This window comes from Cricetulus griseus, assembly GCF_003668045.3.
Source record: "Cricetulus griseus strain 17A/GY chromosome 1 unlocalized genomic scaffold, alternate assembly CriGri-PICRH-1.0 chr1_1, whole genome shotgun sequence".
NCBI lineage: Eukaryota > Metazoa > Chordata > Mammalia > Rodentia > Cricetidae > Cricetulus > Cricetulus griseus.
In genome coordinates this window covers 33,442,701-33,463,454 of record NW_023276807.1, presented here as the reverse complement: position 1 = coordinate 33,463,454, position 20,754 = coordinate 33,442,701, and the positions used below count along the sequence as shown (strand labels likewise).

The following is a 20,754-nucleotide window of genomic DNA, read 5'->3' as shown; positions in this document are numbered from 1 at the left end:
GGAGCTTGGAAGATAGGGACATTAAGAGACATGTCAACAATGGAGGGCTGGCTTGCAAAGTTTCTGAGGGAAGTAAAGTCTCACTTAGAGACAATTGTTTGATATTTTAGATGTAGGATCAGTGCAAATAAAACCTTTGCTTTACTAGACAATGGTTGCGGGTTAGCTGGGGCTGAAGAATCAGCTGTGATTAATAAGAGGCCAGCATTATTGAGGTGAAATCTTTTGGGGAGTGTCTCCTCAGAGTCAGCACACAGAAGCTATGGTCCAGAAGGAACCAGGCTTCATCTCAAGCTAGCAGCTGAGGTTGGTAGAATTGTCTACACGGTGTTGACATTAGAAGACTGAAGGATGTGTGAGTGAATGGGTCATGAATTCTTCCTCATTGGTTTCAGAGAGACACTGAGGCCAAGCAGTGGTGTGACAGGAGGCTCCAGGTATGAAGGAGACCCCGAGAGGTCATTATGCAAAATTGTGAAAAGTGAATCCTGGGTTTCAGACTCAAAGATGTTAGCGATACCAGATCCTTGAGAGTGGAACCAGACAGAGAAAGAGAAAGAGAAAGAGAGAGAGAGAGAGAGAGAGAGAGAGAGAGAGATAGAGAGAGAGAGAGAGAGAGAGAGAGAGAGAGAGAGAGAGAGTGCAAGTAGTAAAGCTGAAAGGGTAAAGCCATGTCACACTTCTTGATACTTGAAGTGGCATGACAATATTTGAAGTCTGGTTTGGTTTTGCTTTGATCCATTCACTATTCCTTCATTAGTCTCCTTTGGTAATGTGTCTTCTGTGCTCTTGTGTGATGGAAGTATGTAATTTATAGGGTGCACTGAGTCTCAGAAGGCTCTTTGGATTTTTAAACAGTGTCACAACTATTAAGACTATGGGCTTTCCGAGGTAAGACTAATGCATTTGAATTATTAACTGACAAGGAGCCTATGGAGGCCAGGGGATAGAATGAGTTGGTTTGAAGGACCTTGCCTTCCATAGGCTCTGGTATTGAACACTTGTTTGCCAGTTGGTGGTGCTGTTTGGGAGGTTTAGTTGGAGGAGTCTTTTTGGAAGAAATGTATCACCGTAGTGAGGGTTGGGCTTCAAGAGTCATTCAAGAGTAGCCTTTTTCTACTTCCAGCTTGATGTCTCTGCTTCTGTTAAAGGTGTGATCTCCCAGCTTCTTGATGCTACAGCCATGATGCTCTCTTATTTGTCTGAAGTCATCAACCAATAAAATTCTTCCTTCTCTAAGTTGCCTTGCTCATGGGATTTTTTACATCACAAATAGAAGAGTAACTGACACAAAAGTATTTAAGAAAACTCAGAGATAGTCCTGCCTCTGCCTTCACAGTGCCAGTATTAAAGGCATTCACCACTATTGCAAGGCCAAAACTTGTGTTTTTAAGTTGTGTTCCCTAGAGACTAGAGCTATGAGAAACAAATGATTTGTCCATTAAACTATAAAAGTTTGAATTGCAACCACAAATCAAAACCAGTGATGCAAGAAATCAGATATAGGTCAGTGATGGGGAATGCTCTGTGTATGTTTATCTTATTGCTTGTTGAATAAAATACTGTTTGGCCAATGAGACAGCAAGTTAGACAGGACTAGGAGTCAAAGAGGATTCTGGAAAATGTAGTAGAGAAGTGATGATCCAGGCAGGAAGTGACATAGCAAGGAGACTCACATTTAAAGAAGGAGAAACAGAGCCGGGCGTTGGTGGCGCACACCTTTAATCCCAGCACTCGGGAGGCAGAGGCAGGCGGATCTCTGTGAGTTCGAGACCAGCCTGGTCTACAAGAGCTAGTTCCAGGACAGCCTCCAAAGCCACAGAGAAACCCTGTCTCGAAAAAACAAACAAACAAACAAAAAACAAAACAAAACAAAAACAAACAAAGAAGGAGAAACAGGAAGTGTCCCTCTTTTCCCCTCTGCTCCTGCTCCAGCGGCACAATGTGATCCACCGGCAAGGAGGGATGTCAATAAGGCATCCAATAAGATAAGTCTTATAAAATATATAGATTTATGATAATTAAGACTGAGCTAGCATATGAGAGGTCCTACTCATTGTCCAAGCACGATTGTACCTAATACAAGTTTCTGTGTATTCATTTGGGTCCTAACTCGGGCGGGCGTCTGGTGTAAAGCTCACATGTGGCGGTGGGGCTCAGGTGGCTTTTGGCAGAAAGATTTATCGTAGCAGGTCAGACTAAAGGAGATGGACAGAATCTAACAAATGTCGGAACATGCACAGTGCATCTAAAATACATCAAGGCTGCATGTGTTACAAGTACTGTTTGGGCCTGAAGTTGTCTCTTATGCCTGGATCATATTCCTTCTGAAGTACTGTATAGAACTATAGCAAGTCTTTCTCTGTTCCACCAGCCAGCTCCCAAATAAACAATATGGAGATTTCTAATTAATTATGAAAGCTCGGCCTATAGCTTAGGCTTGTTTCTAACTAGCTCTTATAATTAAAGTCACCCATTTCTACTCATTTACATGCTGCCACCTGGCTCATGGCAGGCTATCTGATCTCCTACATGTCATGCTTCTTCCTTCCTCTGAGTCTGGCTGGTGACTCTGCCCTTCTTTTTCCTAGTGTCCTCTCTCTGCCCTGAAAATCTTGCCTAGCTATTGGCCATTTAACATTTTATTAAACCTATCACAGTGATATATTTTCACATAGTGTAAAGGAATACTCTAAAACATAGAAGTGTTAAGCTCTTAAGAGATCACTATCTAAAAACTGGCAAGGATGTTGATTAGATTTACAGGTATCTAATCTCTCATCCCTTTTCAAGGATAAAAATACTGATAGTTTCAAGATCTCCAAACAGTAAATCTCACAGGCCAGTTTGCTCAGTGCTCAGGGATGGGAACAAACACTGACCCCCACATGGGAACCATTACCCCGAAGAGAAATTTAGGGTCATCCCCAACCTTACATGCAATGTGGACAGGAACCAATGTAAAATGAGGTGGCTTCTCAAGCAGTAACCATTTTCTCCTTACCAGCAGACCTTCCAAGGGGAAACAAGCCAAATAATAATGAGAACACAGCAGCTTGGTTAAAGCTGCTTGACTAGATTTCTAGTCCTGGGCTTTTCTTCGTCTTGAAATTCTTGTCAGTTCCCTAGTACAGAGCCTACAATCTTCCCATGTGGCCCCACTTAAAATTGCTTTTTTGGATCACTACCACTTGACTCTGATGGACTCTCAAGGTGGCAGGTGCCAGAATTTGGTCCTGAGGAACCTAACAAATTCTGATAAGATGCAGACGTCGACATACTGTTATTTGCCCTCAACCACTGTCTTCACAAAAGATTACAAAGTCAATGGCTACAACAAACTACAGGCATTATCCAACTGTTACCCAATTCTCTCCTCTCAGTCTTTACTAACAAAGCAATACTTTCTGGAAAACAAAACCAAACAAACAAGGAGTAATCCCTCCCCCCTTTTAGAAGCACATTTGAAATAAAAGTAGGAGTGGATCTTAAAAGATCTTGGAGGAAGTCACTGGTAAAAAATAAATCAAAACAAAAAAACAGTAAAAATTATTTTTTAAACTTCAAAATCTGTTAATGGTTCATATATTTTTTGGGGTGTTAAATTGGGAAAATGCCCCTAAAAACTCTTTTTTAATTACTTTATAAAATTTATTCTTTAAGATGTATGTTTATTATTATTATTATTATTATTATTATTATTATTATTGTTATTATTACTTCTACTACTCCTGCTGCTGTTTTTAATCCCTTGGCCTCATGTGTGGTGGGCAAGCATTCTAACACTGGGCTTTACTGCCAGCTTTGCTGTACTGTTTTAGAAGACTACTAGTTTATTTAAATACCTCTTGCTAGAATTTTATTTCCATCAAACAGCATCAGTAGCAGGAAGATAGCTATATTTAAATGGAAAAATTCTGTGGAAAGGTTTTTTTAATCCTGTCACTAATATATTTTGATACATGTTGAGTTTGTCGCTATCATGGTATTCATATACCCTGAGGCTGTGGAAATGTGTGAAGTTCTCATTGTGGGTTGCCTATAAAAGGCATTCTGACATCCAAGCCTTTCTGCAGAATTCCGTAAATTCTGGTGGTATGCCCAAGCATCTGTTTTTACAACCACCCTTTGTGATTCCAACTGCAATGAAAGTTGAGGATCACTGCACTGGGACACGATTATCAGGACACTCCATTTCTATTTGAGTCACAATCCAGCCTGTCCTTAGCTTTTCTCTTCCCATAACTTTATTAAGAGATGACGATAAACATGACAAGTTCCTTGAAAACATGTACAACAGGAACACTGAAAGAGGGGAACATTTTGACAATGCCAAGATCCCTAGTTATCTCCACACATTGTGATGGGCTGATTGTGGCAAGGTGGCACTTCCTCATGTTAAATAACAAAGCACACATTAGGGCACAGGAAAGCAACCCCGACACAAAGGTGGAGCCATGCAGACGTGACTAAGTAGCAGTACACACTCAGATTTCTTGAGAAATCTGGTCAGCTTTAACCATCTGTTGCATCAAGGGTCAGATTTGGCTGCCAGAAAATAAACTTGGTCCAAGGCTATGTCAACAAATGCTTACTCTCTGGACAAGAGAGACCCTTTTCTTGCATGCTTCATTGGAGTATTTTAAGTATGGAGCCATGTTCTGAGCAGCGTACTTTGTGAACATAAACTTAGCATGATGCATGAGGAGAATTGGAACTGTCAGGTTAAATAAAAAGGAATTTTTCACTGGTAGGAAAAGTTCACCCTGGGAGAATGTGACAGATATTTCCAAAATATCCGAGGAAAGTCCATGTGGAAGTTAGGTTAGATGAAGTTTGAAGAATGCCAAAGTCAAAAGCAATGGATAGATGGAAGGAAACTTCAACAACGTTAGTTCAGTAAAGGGAACATGCACAGCCATACCTTGGAGTGCTCCCTGTTTGCAGGGGTATGTAAGTGATTGTCAATGTTGGATAAGGGGACAACCATATTTTAGGATTTAAATCACAAGGAAGTTTTTCCTCAGTGTACAATTTGATGAGTTTTGAACGTTAGTGTACTCAATACAGGTTTTGTTTTGTTAAGAAAAATAAGTAGGATCTTTTATGCTTTGCACTGCTAAATTGGAACTTGTGCAATCTGCCCACCAGCTCCAAGGAGGAAAGTGACTGATGTCCCTTGTAGCATAAGGAAGTCCCTAGGTGCTTTTCCAAAGGACAAAGGCATCACAGCCGATTGCTCTTTTCGGCATATAAACTGCCCCATTCTTATCGATTTTCCCTTGTTAACTGAAGGTATATCTTGTAGAAACTTTTGTTTTGGTGGGGGTGTCTTTCAGTATCCTTGGAGACCCTGGCTTATCCCTCCATCTGCTGGAAGTTTAGAACTTTCTGAAGATCACTAACCTAGCATCTCTCTCAATTGGCTGCCCTGTATTCTGGGATGTGCTGCATTCTTACTTCAAGCTACACAGAGAACAGCTGAGGTGGTGGTGGGCACCTCTTCTTACTTCATGGCTCCTAAGCTCTCTGCCATAATGATGACTTTCTTTTGCAACTTTTTTTTTTTTTTTTTTTAGAACTTTCAGGCTGATTTCAAACTTCGTGGACGCTCTAAGGACAAAGAACCCATGGAGTTAAGACTTGAACTCAAGGTGCTGCCAGCTCCCCCCCCCCCAAGAAAAAACAAACAAACAAACAAAAACTCCTATTCTTATCTTTTTAGCAGTTGAGCTCAGTCCTGAGGATAGAGCTCCAGTCCCCAGACTTAACTTTAGCCTCTGGCTGCCCTCTCCCTCCCAACAGAGTACAGAGAGAGAGAGAGAAGGGGAGAGAAAGGAAAAGCAAGGAGAGAATGGAGGTGGGGCTGGAGCAAAGCGTGGGGCTGGAGGGAGCGAGCTTCCGAGGGAAAAAGAGGGGAGGGCAGACGGGGCTCGGCACGCTCCCTCCCTCGGCCGCTTTCTCTCACATAAGCGCAGGCAGAGGGCGCATCAGTCATGCCCTGCCCCTGCGCCCGCCGCCGCCGCCACCACCGCTCGGCCCCGCGCGCGCAGGAGGCTCGAGCGCCCGGGAGCTCGCCGGCCTCGCCGCCGCCGGGCGTCCCGCCGCCCTCCTCCCGCCCCCGGCTCCGCCGTCGCCACCGCCACCGCCACCGCCTCTCCCGCGGCTCCTGCGGCCCGGCTCCTTTCACTTCGGGCGAGGGGAGGGAGGAGGGGGACGAGGGACTCGCGGGCTCCTCGGGACGAGCGGAACATCTCGGGGTGACTGGTCTTAAGCAACCAACCAGCCCCCCACCGCCCCCCTTCTTTGCAAAAACGCCAAAACAAAACCGCGATCGGCGACGGCGGCGGAGCCGGCCCCCGGCGCCCTCGCTTCACCTCGCGGGCCGCCACCGAGGGCAGCTCGGATGTCCGGTTTCCTGTGAGCCTCGTACCTGACACCCGGCGCCTCTCCCCGGCGCGGGCTGCCAGAGCCGAGGGCAAAAGTTGGGAGCTGCGGAGCCCCCGGGATCCGCTCGCTCAGGGGGTTCCCCCGAAGGAAACCGCGGGACTGGGACGAGAGGGGACCTCAGCCTCGCGCCCCAGCCTGCGCCTGCCAGCGGACCGGCCTCCCCGCTCCCGGTCCTTCCACCATGCACTTGCTGGGCTTCTTGGCTCTGGCGTGTTCCCTACTCGCCGCTGCGCTGATCCCGGGTCCCCACGAGGCGCCCGCCACCGCCACCGCCTTCGAGTCCGGACTGGGCTTCTCGGAAGCGGAGCCCGACGGGGGCGAGGTCAAGGTAGGTGCGCGGACCCGCCGGGCTGGGCTGTGGATCAGCTGCTCCCAGCCCTGGACTGTGGGTTTGGTTTTGCTGGGTGTACAGAGAACCTGTCGGCGAGAGTGTGTGCATAATTATTTATTTAACCTTTGGATCCAAAGTTAGAGATTGGTGCGCGCTTCCTTGGAGCAGAGTGGCCCTTCTTTTTCAGTGGAAAGCTGTTCCTAGAGAGGAAACCAACTGAGAGGAGGGAAGGGTACACAGAGGTGTCCCGGTCACACACAAGCAGATGGAGAATGTTACTTCTGAGTGGTCTCCTAATGCCAACAGGGGAGCTTGCACCCTGCCCTGGTGGCATGACTCCAGAGAGAATTTCATTGCTGTAGGGAAATGTTCTCTTTCTCTCTCCTTTCCCCCCCCTCTGGCTGGTTCTTTGGACTCCAAACAGCTTCTGGGGTGTGTGACTAGACACTTAGGTCTCTGCTCCTGGAATGTTTATAGCAGGAGCCCCAGGCTCTGGGAACTAGTTTGGAAAAAGTGGAAGTAAATTTAGTAACTGGGCTTGAAGGTTTTTAGATTTTAGGATTAAGTTGAACTTGCTCAAATCTAAGTTGTAACCGAGATTGGAATCTTTTAAATCATAGGCAAGAGAAACTTTTCGCCAACTTTATCAACTGCGTTTGTAGACCCTGGCAATGACATAGTAAAAATTGAAGAGTCAATGTGTTTGTTTAATTTTTTAAAGAGTAACTTTCCTAAGCATGCTAAGACACTTTTGAAGACATTTGATTCTCAAAAGAAGTTATCTTACCTTATTCTCACTGGAACCTTCTAAAGAATATTTATACATTTTAACGTTTTGGGCTCCTGAAAAAGTTTTGCATTTACGGCACTGTGAAGCCTCCCTGGCTGGAACCAGCCTGAAGTGGTTTATTGTAGCTGACTGCAAGTGAAAAAAGGCAAGGGGTGTCTTCCCTCAACTTTCAGTTGACTTTATTGGGGAACACATACTAAATGTGCAGAGAGCAAATCACCTTCCCTGGGTTTTGTCTGAGGTACACTTTAATAAGGGCAAGACTACTTTCTAAAGTATCAAACTACCTTTTGGTTTACATTTGGGAAAAAAAGTTATCAGAATTTGTAGGTCATTATGAGAATTGCAACTTCCAGCTTAACCATATTACTGTAACTAGAGTGATGAGAAAAACATTGTCCCCAAATGCCACAAGAGTAAAGCTATGCAACCAGTAACACTTGTAATTTGAGCCCTTCAGTTTTGCCAGTCCCTTTCACTTCCTGACTCTTCAAACACATGTAGGTATGACTTACTCTGACAACATCTCCACTGCCTGTGATAACTGGCTTTGATTTACAGTAGGAAAGTGTGAAGATTGAGTAAAAGGAGAAACATTTCCTGATAAGCCAATAGTTGATATAATAGTCAGTCATCACCGAGTCAGTCATGCATGACTGTACCAGAGCATAAGTGTGTGTGTGTGTGTGTGTGTGTGTGTGTGTGTGTGTGTGTGTGTGTGTGCATGTCAAGTGCTCAGGTGTGTGTTATAGGAAGGTGAACACTTGCAGGCAAATATCCCTCATTTTTAATTTTCAAAGCTACTGTCATTGGTATGTCATTACATTTCTCCTTTTCTCTGAAAATCTATGTATTTTGTTTGCAACTCTTTTTTTGTATTTAACCATCTCTTAAATTCTGTATGTTGAATGAGATCTGATATTTAGTATGTGATATGTTTTTGTTTTTTCATCCGTAGGAGGAAACTTTATTGTGTATCTTTGAGTTTCATGGGCAGCATACTTTTGCTGTGCTCAACTGTTCCCTAGAGGGTGAAGAGGCCCTTGGCAGCCTGTTTTACTGATGCCTTTCCTGAAACTTTTGTGTCCTTGCTGTGAAACTGGCACAGTGACCCAAACTGTGGTGTAAAGACTCCATGTCTCTCCCTAGTGGGCTTTCAAAGCACCTCAGTTAGCTTCAACCCAAGAAGAAACAAGTTGTAAGCTTCCTAAAACCCCAAGAAGGCATTTCACAAGATAAAAACAAGTTGTTCATTATACTCAGTATTAACTCATACAAAGTTTGTTAATAAATACCCATGTTGCTTTTTAAAAATTCACAAATATAGAAAAGCTGTTAAACTATGAAGCAAGCTCATCATCCAGTCCTCCTTGTGGCACCCAAGGCTACTCAAATAGTTGGAAGTGAATTTAGTAGGTTCCCTTTTCTTTTTTTTAAATGGTTGTGTGATTTAATGAAAAGTCCTAAAATATTTCCTGAAGGGTGTTAATCCAAACAGGCCAGTGTCAGGAAGCTAAAGCAGCTGGATATTGTGGGCATAAAAAGAAACATTCCAAACTTGTTATCACACTAATGGATATTGCTGAGTTCAGAAAATTATTGCTATAGCTAATAATTTGCAAGGTGAGTCTGGTAGACCATACTCTGGTGAGTTGGAACTGAAGAATTTAGTTATAAGAAAGACATTGGCTTATGACACAAAGAAGTAAGACTTACCTCATACAAACTATAGCTATCAAAATTTTTTCCTTTTATTGAAAATATATTCTTTTCTCACATAATATATCCTAATTCTAGTCCCCTGGCCAATTCCTTCCACTCTCTTTTTCTATCTCTCATTAAAAAATAAAAAGGCTTCTATGGGCTGATTATAAAATGAAATATAATAGATTAAACAAAAACGAACTCATCAGAGTTAGAAAAAATAACAGAAAGGGAAGAGCCCAAAGAAGGTCAAAAAGCAGATACAATTTAATAAAGGGGGCGGGGGGGCGGGGGCCGGGGGGCCGGGGAGACCTGACTTTATAAGACCAGGAGCCTCCAAGATGCCACTGATTTCATTTTCGTTAGCCATATTCTGCTGGGCATGCAGTATATTCCCTTAAATATAGTTTGTCTCTTCCTGGTTAGGATGGGGCCATGTGTCCACTTCTCCTTTCAGCTCTAAAATCCCATCTGGTGCAGACCCATACAGGCCCTGGCATGCTTCCTCAGTCTCTATGAGTTCATTTGTGTTTTGATCATGTTGATTTAGAGAACACCAAAGGGTCTTGGTGTCCTACATTCCCTCTGGCTCTTGCAATCTCTTTCTGCCTCTTCTGAAGTGTTCCCTGAGACTTGAGGGAAGGGATTTGATGGAGACTCCAATTCCAGCCAAGTGTTCCAGGCTTTCTCACTCTCTGAATAATGTGTGACTGTAGGTCTTTGTGTTTGTTCCCATCTGCTGCAGGAAGAAGATTCTCCAATGATAGCTGAGCAAGGCATTGCTCATGTTTGTCTTTCTGGGTAGCTATCAGACTTTTTAATTATAGTATTTTAATTTTTTCTTTGAGAATTTTATTATGGATACAATGTATTCTGCTGATGATATCCATCCTCCACTCTGCCCATCCAAATCTTTCCAGTGCCTCCCTCTCCAAAATTTCATGTTTTCTTAATTTGTTCTTGAAAAAAGGTATGCAAATATGTAGGTCTTTACATGTTATGGTTTGCAATAGAACACATTTTCTTTATCAACTTTTTAATAATTTGTGTACTTTGGTGTGTTTTAGTTTGTTATTTATTCTGTCACCTAAATCAATGGTAGTATTCTTCAAAGTGCCATATGTGTGCCTGCATAGAATTCCCTAGATGTCTTCATATGTGTTCCTGAATTGAAATTTCCTAGACATCTCTGTTTTCTCTTTTAACTTGACACCAAATGAATCTCTGGGCTTTGGTATGGAAGACGTATTTGAAATAATATCCCAAGTCATTTCTATTCTCAATAAAAGTATTACACAATATATATGGATGCCTTAAGTTCATTAGTTTTTATCATGGTCATCGTGTCATTGTTCAGTTTGTGAAATAATATGTCAGGCAGAAGTCATCATGAAAGACTTTGTTGCTGTTGTTTTCTTTAAGTAGTTTGCCATTGAGGTGAAAAAGACAACATAAATTGTAGTCTGTGATAAAATTGAAATTATGAAATTTTTATCTATTATGGAGTTTACCTATTATTATAAAATCTATTATTATGAAATTAACATTGTGTATGTTCTGAAGTTTGGGAGAGACTCTCTGTCTGCCTATTTGATCTGGGATCTTTGATCTCAGAGAGGAGCCTTGGCTGTAATTGGGATGTGAATTTTTAATAGATGAATTCATCAACACCAGAATTACACTTGCTTTCTAGGATAGCATAGGGACATGAGAAGGCAAATAGAAGAACAGTTTGGAGCTGGGGTGTTATATAGACAACAGTGAATTCCCCTAAGTACCAGTCTGGTTAGATAGCTGGAATTCTGCTGAGGTTCTTTTCACCACTCAGCCTATGGGGTTCCACTTAACACTGTGAGTCATGGGGGAAGAGTTAGCAAATGATACACAGACTATTGAAATCAATCATAAGATTGGATAAATGTCATACAGACTTTTACTTGGAGGCAATCTAATTAAGAAGTAAAAGAAATACATTAGATGGAGTGTCATGTACAGCCCCAGCTGGGCAGACACAGAGGGACATGAAGAAGGAGTCATCCCAGAAGATTGATAACTGTGAAAGTTGAAGGTGTAGAAGAAATCAGCCCTGGCCTTGGTAATTTAGTCATAAGAAAATAGTGTTTTCCATTTGTAGAATTAGGCTGTTTCATAGAAGAGGATGAGTAACAGTATAATTCCACAGATCACTTAGGATACTAGTAGGAATAAGACATATTTGGAAAAGCAAAATAAACCTCAAAGTAAGCCCTTATGTCAGTGGTTCTCAACCTTCCTAATGCTGTGTCCCCTTAATAGAGTTCCTATTGTTGAGATGACCCTCAATTATAAAATTGTTTCCTTTTTATTTCATAACTGTAATTTTGCTAATGTTTGTCAAGATATCTGCTGTGCAGCCCCCCAAAGGCAGCACAATCCACAGGTTGAGAAGCTTGGCTTTAAAGGGAAGAGACTGTCTTGGGCCAGGACTTGAGGCATGCAATAAACTTGGGACAGTTGTTACTGCAATCTCTATGAAAAATTAAAAATATGGTATATTAGCCAGTATTCAGTAATTTTATTTAAGTAAAAGAGACAGGAAATATAGCGGTAATGTGTCTTCATTTATTTGGAGCCTTGTCTGTGTTTCTGTGTTCTCCTATCTATACTTTTTAGTAGGAAGCTCCCCCACTTCTGAAACACCAGAATTCTAAGACTAGAAATAAGACACTCTTAAACTCTCCTTACTCCATCCCACATCAATTTCTGTTAAAGGCTTAGAGTTTGACTTTCCAGAAGTGTCCTCTGAGGGAAGGATTGGACTTCTGTCACCTTTTCTGAATCAGCTGCTCTTTAAGGACAGACATACAGTCGTACAGCTTTTTTTTTTTTTTTTTTTTTTTTTTGTAAAGTATAATCCCCTGTTTTGCTCATTTTTCTCTCAGGTTTTTGCCATTAGTCTGTATGATGCTGTGTTTACTGCTCTGAATGTGGTGGGACCTGGGAAAATGGGGCCAATAAACGAGATAGACTAAAGTCTCATGCAATAGCCAACTTTATTCAGAGCATCAGACAATTTATACTCCGAGGCTTAAGAGTAGTCACATGAGTGAAGTGGACAATCACAAGGGCAAGCTGCACATGGCAGGCAAGCCACTCAGGGCAAAAAGATGTTCTCCATGCAAGCATATAAACAAATGCAATAGCCGCTTATAATGAGTAATCTGAAATAAACTCACTCCTATCCACTACACCTGGAAGGAGCAGGGAAACACATTCCAAGAAAAATTCTATGTTTTTGAGGAAACTGAGATCACAAGACTCTTGTCTTGTTTTCTCACAATCACTCAGCAGTCTCCTCATATCATATGACTCCATTCTTGGACTATGTTCCCACAATGTTTGATACGTAGGGATTTGTATACAAAAGGTCCAATTCACTTTCTTTGGCTTTCACTTCTTTGTATTTCTTCTCAAATATGATTTCCTGGTCGATATCCATTTTTTAAAATATCACACCATAAGAACTGACTCAGGAAACTTAGTTACTGACAGCATTGTCACTTCATTAGGTCTATAGTCTTTTTTTTCTGTCCTACACTGATTTGGGAAGGCTTGGAATAGTAGATTTCGAGGCTATAGCTCTTGAGAGGGAGATATAGTTGCCTTGCATGCAACCTGGATGCTTGGCTCTGCTGTAAATGTATTTTTGAGGTCATGGGGGCTGGCATGTGGGGAATGCCTGATTCTTTCAGTTCGAGCACTGCTTTTGCACTAGCTGCTCCAGATTTACACTGTCCTCTAGATATCAGCTATTCCTTCAACACTGAGAGCAAGAGTGATTAATAATGGTCCTCACCCCTAGGATGTTTGTGTATCCTTTGATTTGCTCTAGTCTGGTGATCTTATGTCATCTTGTTATCTACTTCATCTCCGTAGATGGTTGCCATGTTATATTCAGGATGATAAACATAAGACAGAAACCAGGAATAACAACAGTCTTTCTTTTGCCTTGGTGGTGATGGTAATGTTGTGTATATGCGTGCATGTGGGTGTGCAGGTGTATTTGCTTATGTGTGCCCATACATGGAGGCCAGAGGTCCGCCTTAGTCTCCTTTTGACTCAGTCTGTACTGTTTTTGAAATGGCATTTCTCACTGAATTCAGAGCTCATCATTTGGCAAGGGTCCCTATCTCATAGTCCGGACCTCTCTCTTCTGGGTTCCAAGTGAATTCTGCTGTGCCTGGCTTATGTGGGTATCTGGTTCAACATCAGATCTTTAAGCCTTCATGCACAACAGGCCATTTACTGACAACCATCTCCACTCTCAAGAATAGTCTTTTGTTGTTTTTTTTTTTTCTTTTTTGGAAAAAAGTGAACCTTTGTAACATTTATCTTAGAGTAATTGTTTCACAAACCCAGATGGTCTTTATTTTTTTAAATGTATGAGTGCCCTGTCAGAAAGCATGCCTACAGACCCATTATAGATGGTTATGAGCCACCATGTGGTTGCTGGGAATTGAACTCAGAACTTCTGGATGAGCAGCCAGTGCTCATAACCTCTGAGGCATCTCTCCAGCCCCAAGACTCATGCTCTTATCTCCTTTCAGAATCCACTCACTGCTTCAGTGTGCAAGAAGGCAGAGGAAAACATATTATAGCCATTAGAGCCAACTAGTTGCATTTACTTATGAAAGATCAGGAATGTTCTTCTGGCCTTTGCCATTTGCCACTCCTTTGACTAAGACTAGACCATAGATGGCCAATATCGCTCTGCCTGTCTACCTTTGTGCCTGTCTGTATGCTTGCCTGTCTGTCTGTCTGGATCAGAGTTTCATGTAGCCTAGTTTGTTCTGGAACTCTGCATTCTGGGATGATGATGAATTTTCTTTTACCCTGAGCAATGACACTACAGGCTTTTGCCATAATGCCTGGTGCATAAAATCCTGGCTTACAGAAATATTTAAAGAACTACTGTTTAGCTAGTCCCCTTGCAAGAATTTCTAATACATTTTCTAAATGTATAATGTGATTTTCTACAAAAATAAAAACGCTTTTCATGTATGACAAGCCTTCACAAATCAGAGCTTCAGAAAGAACAAATGATGGTTGACAAGAGGCTCATCACTTCTCCAGCCTCTGGACGTGTGTTTTGCCATCTTTCAAAGATTTCGTTACTACTGGAGGATATACGTTCTTGGTATTAGCTGAGCTGACCTTTTGCTACATAGGTGCGGGTTCATATTTATGTAAATAGGGAGACAAGGTATCATTGATTTTTCAAGTTAGAAAAACGTTGGATGCAGCAAAGAACTTTGAATAACAAGGGATGCTAATGAGTTTGATTTACATTTCTGTTCTAAAGTATTACTACTACAACAACTTAAGGCTTGTAATTGTTTCCTCTGCAATGTAAATATTCAGTTCCTATTGCATGTTCAGTATTTGTTTCAGAGTTTATAGTTTATGAAAACAGAGACTGTGGTGAATTAGTTGGTTTCATTGAACATTCACGGCAAAAATGTCTTAAAATGGTTTTTTGTATGATGAATTATCACTCTTTTATATGAACACTGCCATGGTAGTTTCAAAATATGGGGTTTGCGTCATCTACAGGTTCTCAGTAGACTTTGTTTGGGGTATTTATTTTAGCTTATATCTTTATTTCCAAATGACCTTCTTTTCCTTTCACATAAAGTATAAGATCTTAAGTGATGAAGGCTGGATCCTAGCTTGCTTTTTCCTCTGCCTGCAGAACCTTCCTACCTGGCTTTGAACTTCTAAGAACACTGCCTAGATGTCATTAGTGTTCTCAGCTTGTTGCAGTCACATGACAACCAGCAGCAGAACTGCTTGAGCAGAGATTTAAGCCATGGAGAGGGGTATGGGCTCTGAATCCTTATCCTGCCTATCTACATTCACAACCTGCCGGTGCCTCATACTCCCTGAAGGCCAGCACAGGTTAGCTTCTTTACAAGTAAAGTGAAGAGAACAACAAAGTGTCACACTATATCATTGAGGCTTCAAGAGTATGTAGATAAGGAATGGATAGAGGAATGGATTAACTCTCTTCCTGTCAGTGCCCTCTCCCCTAGATCCACTCCTCCAGTTCCCTTCAGAAAAGAGCAGACCTCCCAGGGATATCAACTAAACCTGGTATATCAAGTTACAATATTAGGCATATCCTCTCATATTTCGGCTGGACAAGACTACCCAGTACCAAGAAATCGGTCCCAAAAGCAGACCAAAGAGTCAGAGACAGCCCCTTTTCCTACTGTTAGGAGTCCCACAAGAACACCAAGCTACACAACTATGACATAAATTCAGTGGACCTAGGTCAGACCATGACCCTGTCTTAAGGACAAAACAAATCTACTCAACACTCTTTAACAGAATGTGCTAATTAAAAATATACTGATATGGTACTTTAATGTGTGAACATCTAAAATCTCAACAATATTATTATGTATTTTGACAAATGTGTAAATCTAAAATTAATTCTGAACGTACTGCCTAAAATATTAAAATGCATTGTCACTGAAGAAACTATAAAAACCCAGTGAAAGTTACATGCAACAGCTAAACTTCTGTGGATTTGCTAGGGAAAATGAGTTTTCATTGCTCCTTTGGGATTGTCTTCCTGAATGGCAGCTGGTGTGGTACATGATGTACCTTGCTTGTTGTCCATTAGATGAGTCATGGAATGGACGCTCTTAGAGGAGTCTGGTTTACCTGGGTGCTTTAAATGTACTCAATCTACCATAGTTGCTTTCATTTGGTCGTTCTATTAGGTCATCAGTCACTACTATGAACTGCATGATTACCATGTATCCAATACTGTGTGTTGCTGGGCACTGAGGAACAGGAGTGGTCAGGAAAAACAAATTAAAAACAAAGGACATCAATTTGTTATCCAATATGAAATGATCAGCCAAGAAAATATATACATACAAGCAACTGATTGAGTAGGTCATATTTATTTATTTACAAATACATAGTATATGTACGCATACATGCGTATGTAACAACAATTAAAGAAAAAGAGGCTATAAAAATAAGGAGAACATACAATTTTAAGGTCTAAATATCATCTTGAACCTTGTCATTTTCTTAGGGATCCTACCTAGTACCTGTGTTCATTGGAGTATTTTAGGACTTTTTTATTTTGTATTTTTTTATTTTTATTTTTATATATTTGAATTACAAACAAGATTGAATTACATGATGATCCCAGTTCCCTTCTGCCTCCCTTCCTCCTCTACCATCTCCCAAACTAAAATCCTACCTGTCATATGTCCTTTCTTCTAATCTAACCTGACTCAAAGTTTCTGCTTCCTCATGACCTCTGCATCCTTCCTTTTCTTCCATTCTCACTCTCATAGCTTCCTCCCCCCTCTTCCCATGTTTTCAATTTTCTAAGGGGATGGTGACCCTTTCCCCTTCTCCAGGGGACAAAGTTTGTCTCTTTTAGGATCCTCCTTGTTTACTAGTATCTCTGGGAGTGTGGATTATAGGATGGTAATCCCTTACTCTATGTCTTTGTTTGTCTTTTGTGATTGGGTTACCTCGCTCAGAATGGTTTCTTCGAGTTCCATCCATTTTCCTGCAAATTTCAAGATTACTTTGTTTTTTTCTGCTGAGTAGTACTCCATTGTGTAAAGGGTTTTTAATCAGATATCAATCATACTTCTAAAGAGAACACAGTAGCCACTCAGCATATAAATGAATACACGCATAGTTCTAAACAGACATAGAAACTACTCAGCATATGAATGAATACACACAAATATAATACATATACATACATATGTCTACATACAAACATTAACATTTTAATTTGAATCTTAACTTAAAGATTAGAATTTCATCTAAGCACACAAATAAGCACTTTTGTGGACATTTCACAGCATTCGGATTTAAAGTTTTACATAAATTAATTTCTTGTAGTAACTTTTCATTTATATATTATTTTTCCTTCCTTAAATATTGCGGTACTTTTTTTTGTTTTTTTCGAGAGAGGGTTTCTCTTTGTAGCTTTGGAGCCTATCCTGGCACTTGCTCTGGAGATCAGGCTAGCCTCGATCTCACAGAGATCTGTCTGCCTCTGCCTCCCGAGTGCTGGGATTAAATGCATCCACCACCAAAGCCTGTCTCTGTACTTTTATTTATGTTTACTTTGCTGTTTTGGTCAATTCATGATTAAAAAATAACATTGTTTATTTAATATTATTTTACATGAAGGGAAAATTTTCATGAAATCAGAAATATTTTTGAGTCTAGTTTGCTAAAATACTAGAAGAGGTAAAAAATAAAACGAAGTAAAACAGAGCAAAAGTGTGTCTGTGTATGTGCCACGCAGAGTCAAATAGCACATCTCCCTCATAGGAATTGACTAGGCATACCCAAACCTACTTACCTGCTTCCTCAAAAAAGTAGTGGGAAATGTGTACAACCTTTTCAGAAATAGCAAACATAATTACCTTACTTAAAAAGATGTGTTGATAGCAGTCTGATATGTAGCATTTCACAAAGATAATGGCTCCTTTTCTCATTTCTCTCTGTACATGTCAGTTAGGACCATCCCCATCTCATGTCCCCCTCTGATCAAAAAAGAGTAGATACATTTGGCAAATTAAATCAGAATGGAATCTTAAATAAAATTCTTGATTTTCTTTTAACTCCAGTGGCCACACAGCTGCCTTGTGTCCTGTAATTGAATTCCTATAATCTGTAAAATGCATTGCTATTTCCGCTCACTCAAAAGTTTCTTGGAAGTAGCCAGTTAATATCAAGGACCAGATGTGGGTCTGTTTGAAACCACCATGATTTACTCTACTACAATATCATTGCCTAAATGGAATATCTTTAATTCCTTTTCTTTATTTGTGTCTGCTGTGTGCATGCAGTTACTTTATTCTTTTTAATGCCCTCTTCCAAGTTTCTGTTTTGAAAATGGAACACTTACTTAGATTCATGTTTGCTTATGGGTCGTGACATTAATGACATACTAGGAAAACAAACTAATCCTTTTGTCTTGGAGCCAAATTTTAGTTTTGAGAGGATAGTGATTCATTGTTTGTTCTCTTTGAGTCTCCTGACTTTCTTTTATTTTTTTTTGTGTTTATGCATGCCAAATTACAATTTGGGGCCAAAACTATTAGTAAGTTATGACAATCACACTGAAAACCAGAGTGTCTGAGGCTGCTTTGGATACACACATTAAACCGATAACGAATTCATAGGTTTTAATGTAAGGTTTTTCCCTCTCAACATTGCTAGTAATGACACCTGATGTGGTGGAGAGTAATTCTAATTTAGGACAATACAACTTTGTGATGTGTGTCCTTGAGTAGAACATCACAATGTTACTGACTCATGTTGAAATGTGACAATAAACTAGTAACAGGAAATTTAAGATCAGTATGACTGCTTACTTCCATAGTCATTTGCCTGTTCAAGTTCCCAGATTCTTTACTTTTGCAAACTCCATTACCAAGGCAACTTATGAAAGAAAACATTTAATTTTCTGATTTGTCCTTTTCCTTAATGTGTTTTTGAAATTTATTTTAATTTCTGTCTATATATGTATTGCATGTGTGTGCTTGCTTTCCACAGAGGCACAGAGGCACAGAGGCCAAAGGACTGGAACTGGGGTTTCAGACAGTTGGGAGCTACCATGTGGACCTTCTGGAGCAGCAGCCAGTGCTTGAACTGCTGAGCCACTTCTACTTTTTTTCTCTACTTTTTACAAATAGCAATAAAAATTCATTGCAACTCAGTCAAGTTATTGAAGCTTCCAAACAATGCTACATACAAGGGATCTGCATTTGTCACAGCTAGACCATCTGCATATCCAGTCATATTGTCCTCTCTTCTTTGTTTTGATGAAAATACACTATATTTGTGACTGTAATTATGAATAAAATAAAGCCTTCTTTAAAAGTTACCATTCAGTATTAGTTAAAGTAAACCAAGGAACAAGATTTAAGCACACAGTGTCTGTGAAGTAGAGACTCTTCCTATACCCAAGAGAAGCCTTGTATTTCTGTCAATCAGTTTATAACATCTGTTAGTGGATTTAGCATGTAGTCATTGCAGTTTCTGTTCTAGTGTTTAAATATTAAAATCCAGAGGAAGCCGTTTGCTATGATTCAAGGAAGCAAAGTATTTTACGTATTAAAGAGTCTTAAGAGTTGAAACTATTCCCATCTGGACATGTGAAAAAAATAAGCATCAAAGTAAGAAATACTAGAATAACATTAACAAGGCTATCCATAACCTAAAACATTGATAAGGAACATACACTTTAGTAAATTTAAGTATTAAGACCAAGATGAAATTTTACTCTTGAAATAGGTGAGTTGTTCTTTCTGACATAAAACACTTGAAAGTAAACAAACCTAAAGCTTATGTAATGCATTTTACAATTTTCCCAAAATTCTTGAACTATGACATCATCATAGAAAACTGTTCTTGAGCTCAGGTCTAGCCTGGGGGTGGTGCACAGTCACAGGGTGATGAATCTTCTCTTTTCTTCCTGGTTCTCATTCCCTTTTGCTTCAGCTTTCTGTTTAGGTTCCTCTGAGAATCTTTGGTAACACCTTTGAAATATTTTAGGACATGGCTGAATTGGTTATTGTTTTTTCTCCTCACAGATTTGATAATTTGTTGTGTATTATGCCATAGCTCTTTCAGCTCTGATTCAATTTGTGCAATTCAAAGAAATAATTGGAACTTTTCCATAGCTGCAACCTAATTAATGGAGGTCATGGAACACAGGATAACTTGTAGCTAGTACTGCCATAGGTTAGTTATAATTGATAAAATGGAGTAGGAGTTTATCCCCCATCTTTTTTTATTTGTTTGTTTTATAGAGACAGGATTTCTCTGTGTAGCTTTGGAGCCTGCCCTGGAACTTGCTCTGTAGGCCAGGCTGGCCTCAAACTTACAAAGATCTGCCTCCTGAATGCTGGGATTAAATGCAAGCACCACTACAGCTCAGCCTCCCCTTTTTAAAAATCACTTTTCTAATCCACTACCAGAGGCTCCCTGGAGTGCAGAGGCCTCCTCATTGATATCCATGTTCAGGCTTCTGGATCAGTCTTGTACTGGCCTCCCAGACAGCATCTGGGGTGGATGTGCTCTCCCTTGTTCAGACCAACTGTTCCTGTGGGTTTCTCCAACCTGGTACAGACCCCTTCGCTCTTCATTCCTCCCTCTCTCCAACTAAATTCCAGATTTCAGCTCAGTTTATATCTGTGGATGTCTGTCTCTGCTTCCATCAGCCACTGGATGAGGGCTCTATGATGGCATAAAGAGTAGTCATCACTGCAGAGCTCCTGTTGAGGGCCCTACCCTGCCTGAGAAGTGGTGGGTGAATGGGGTGGGGGGTAGGATGGCAGTGGGGGAGTAGGGAGGGGAGGGAGAGGGAGAAGGGACTTACATGTGAAACAAGCTTGTTCCCTAACTTGAACTAATAAAGAAAAAAATCACTTTTCTGCTA

At 40.7% G+C, this 20,754-nt stretch overlaps 1 protein-coding gene and 1 long non-coding RNA gene across 2 annotated transcripts in view; both read left to right on the top strand.

Moving 5' to 3' along the window:
• The first annotated feature begins 6,478 nt into the window (after positions 1 to 6,478).
• Positions 6,479 to 20,754, top strand: part of Vegfc (vascular endothelial growth factor C) — a 95,130-nt gene continuing 80,854 nt past the window's right edge. The window contains exon 1 of the mRNA XM_027391044.2: positions 6,479 to 6,778. Coding sequence (XP_027246845.1) covers positions 6,632 to 6,778 — 147 coding nt within the window. The 5' untranslated portion in view covers positions 6,479 to 6,631. The remainder of the gene's footprint in view (positions 6,779 to 20,754) is intronic.
• On the top strand, positions 6,788 to 19,197 carry LOC113832787. The gene is made up of 2 exons (XR_003480246.2): positions 6,788 to 15,212; positions 18,867 to 19,197. It is a non-coding gene; the product is annotated as an uncharacterized LOC113832787 (long non-coding RNA).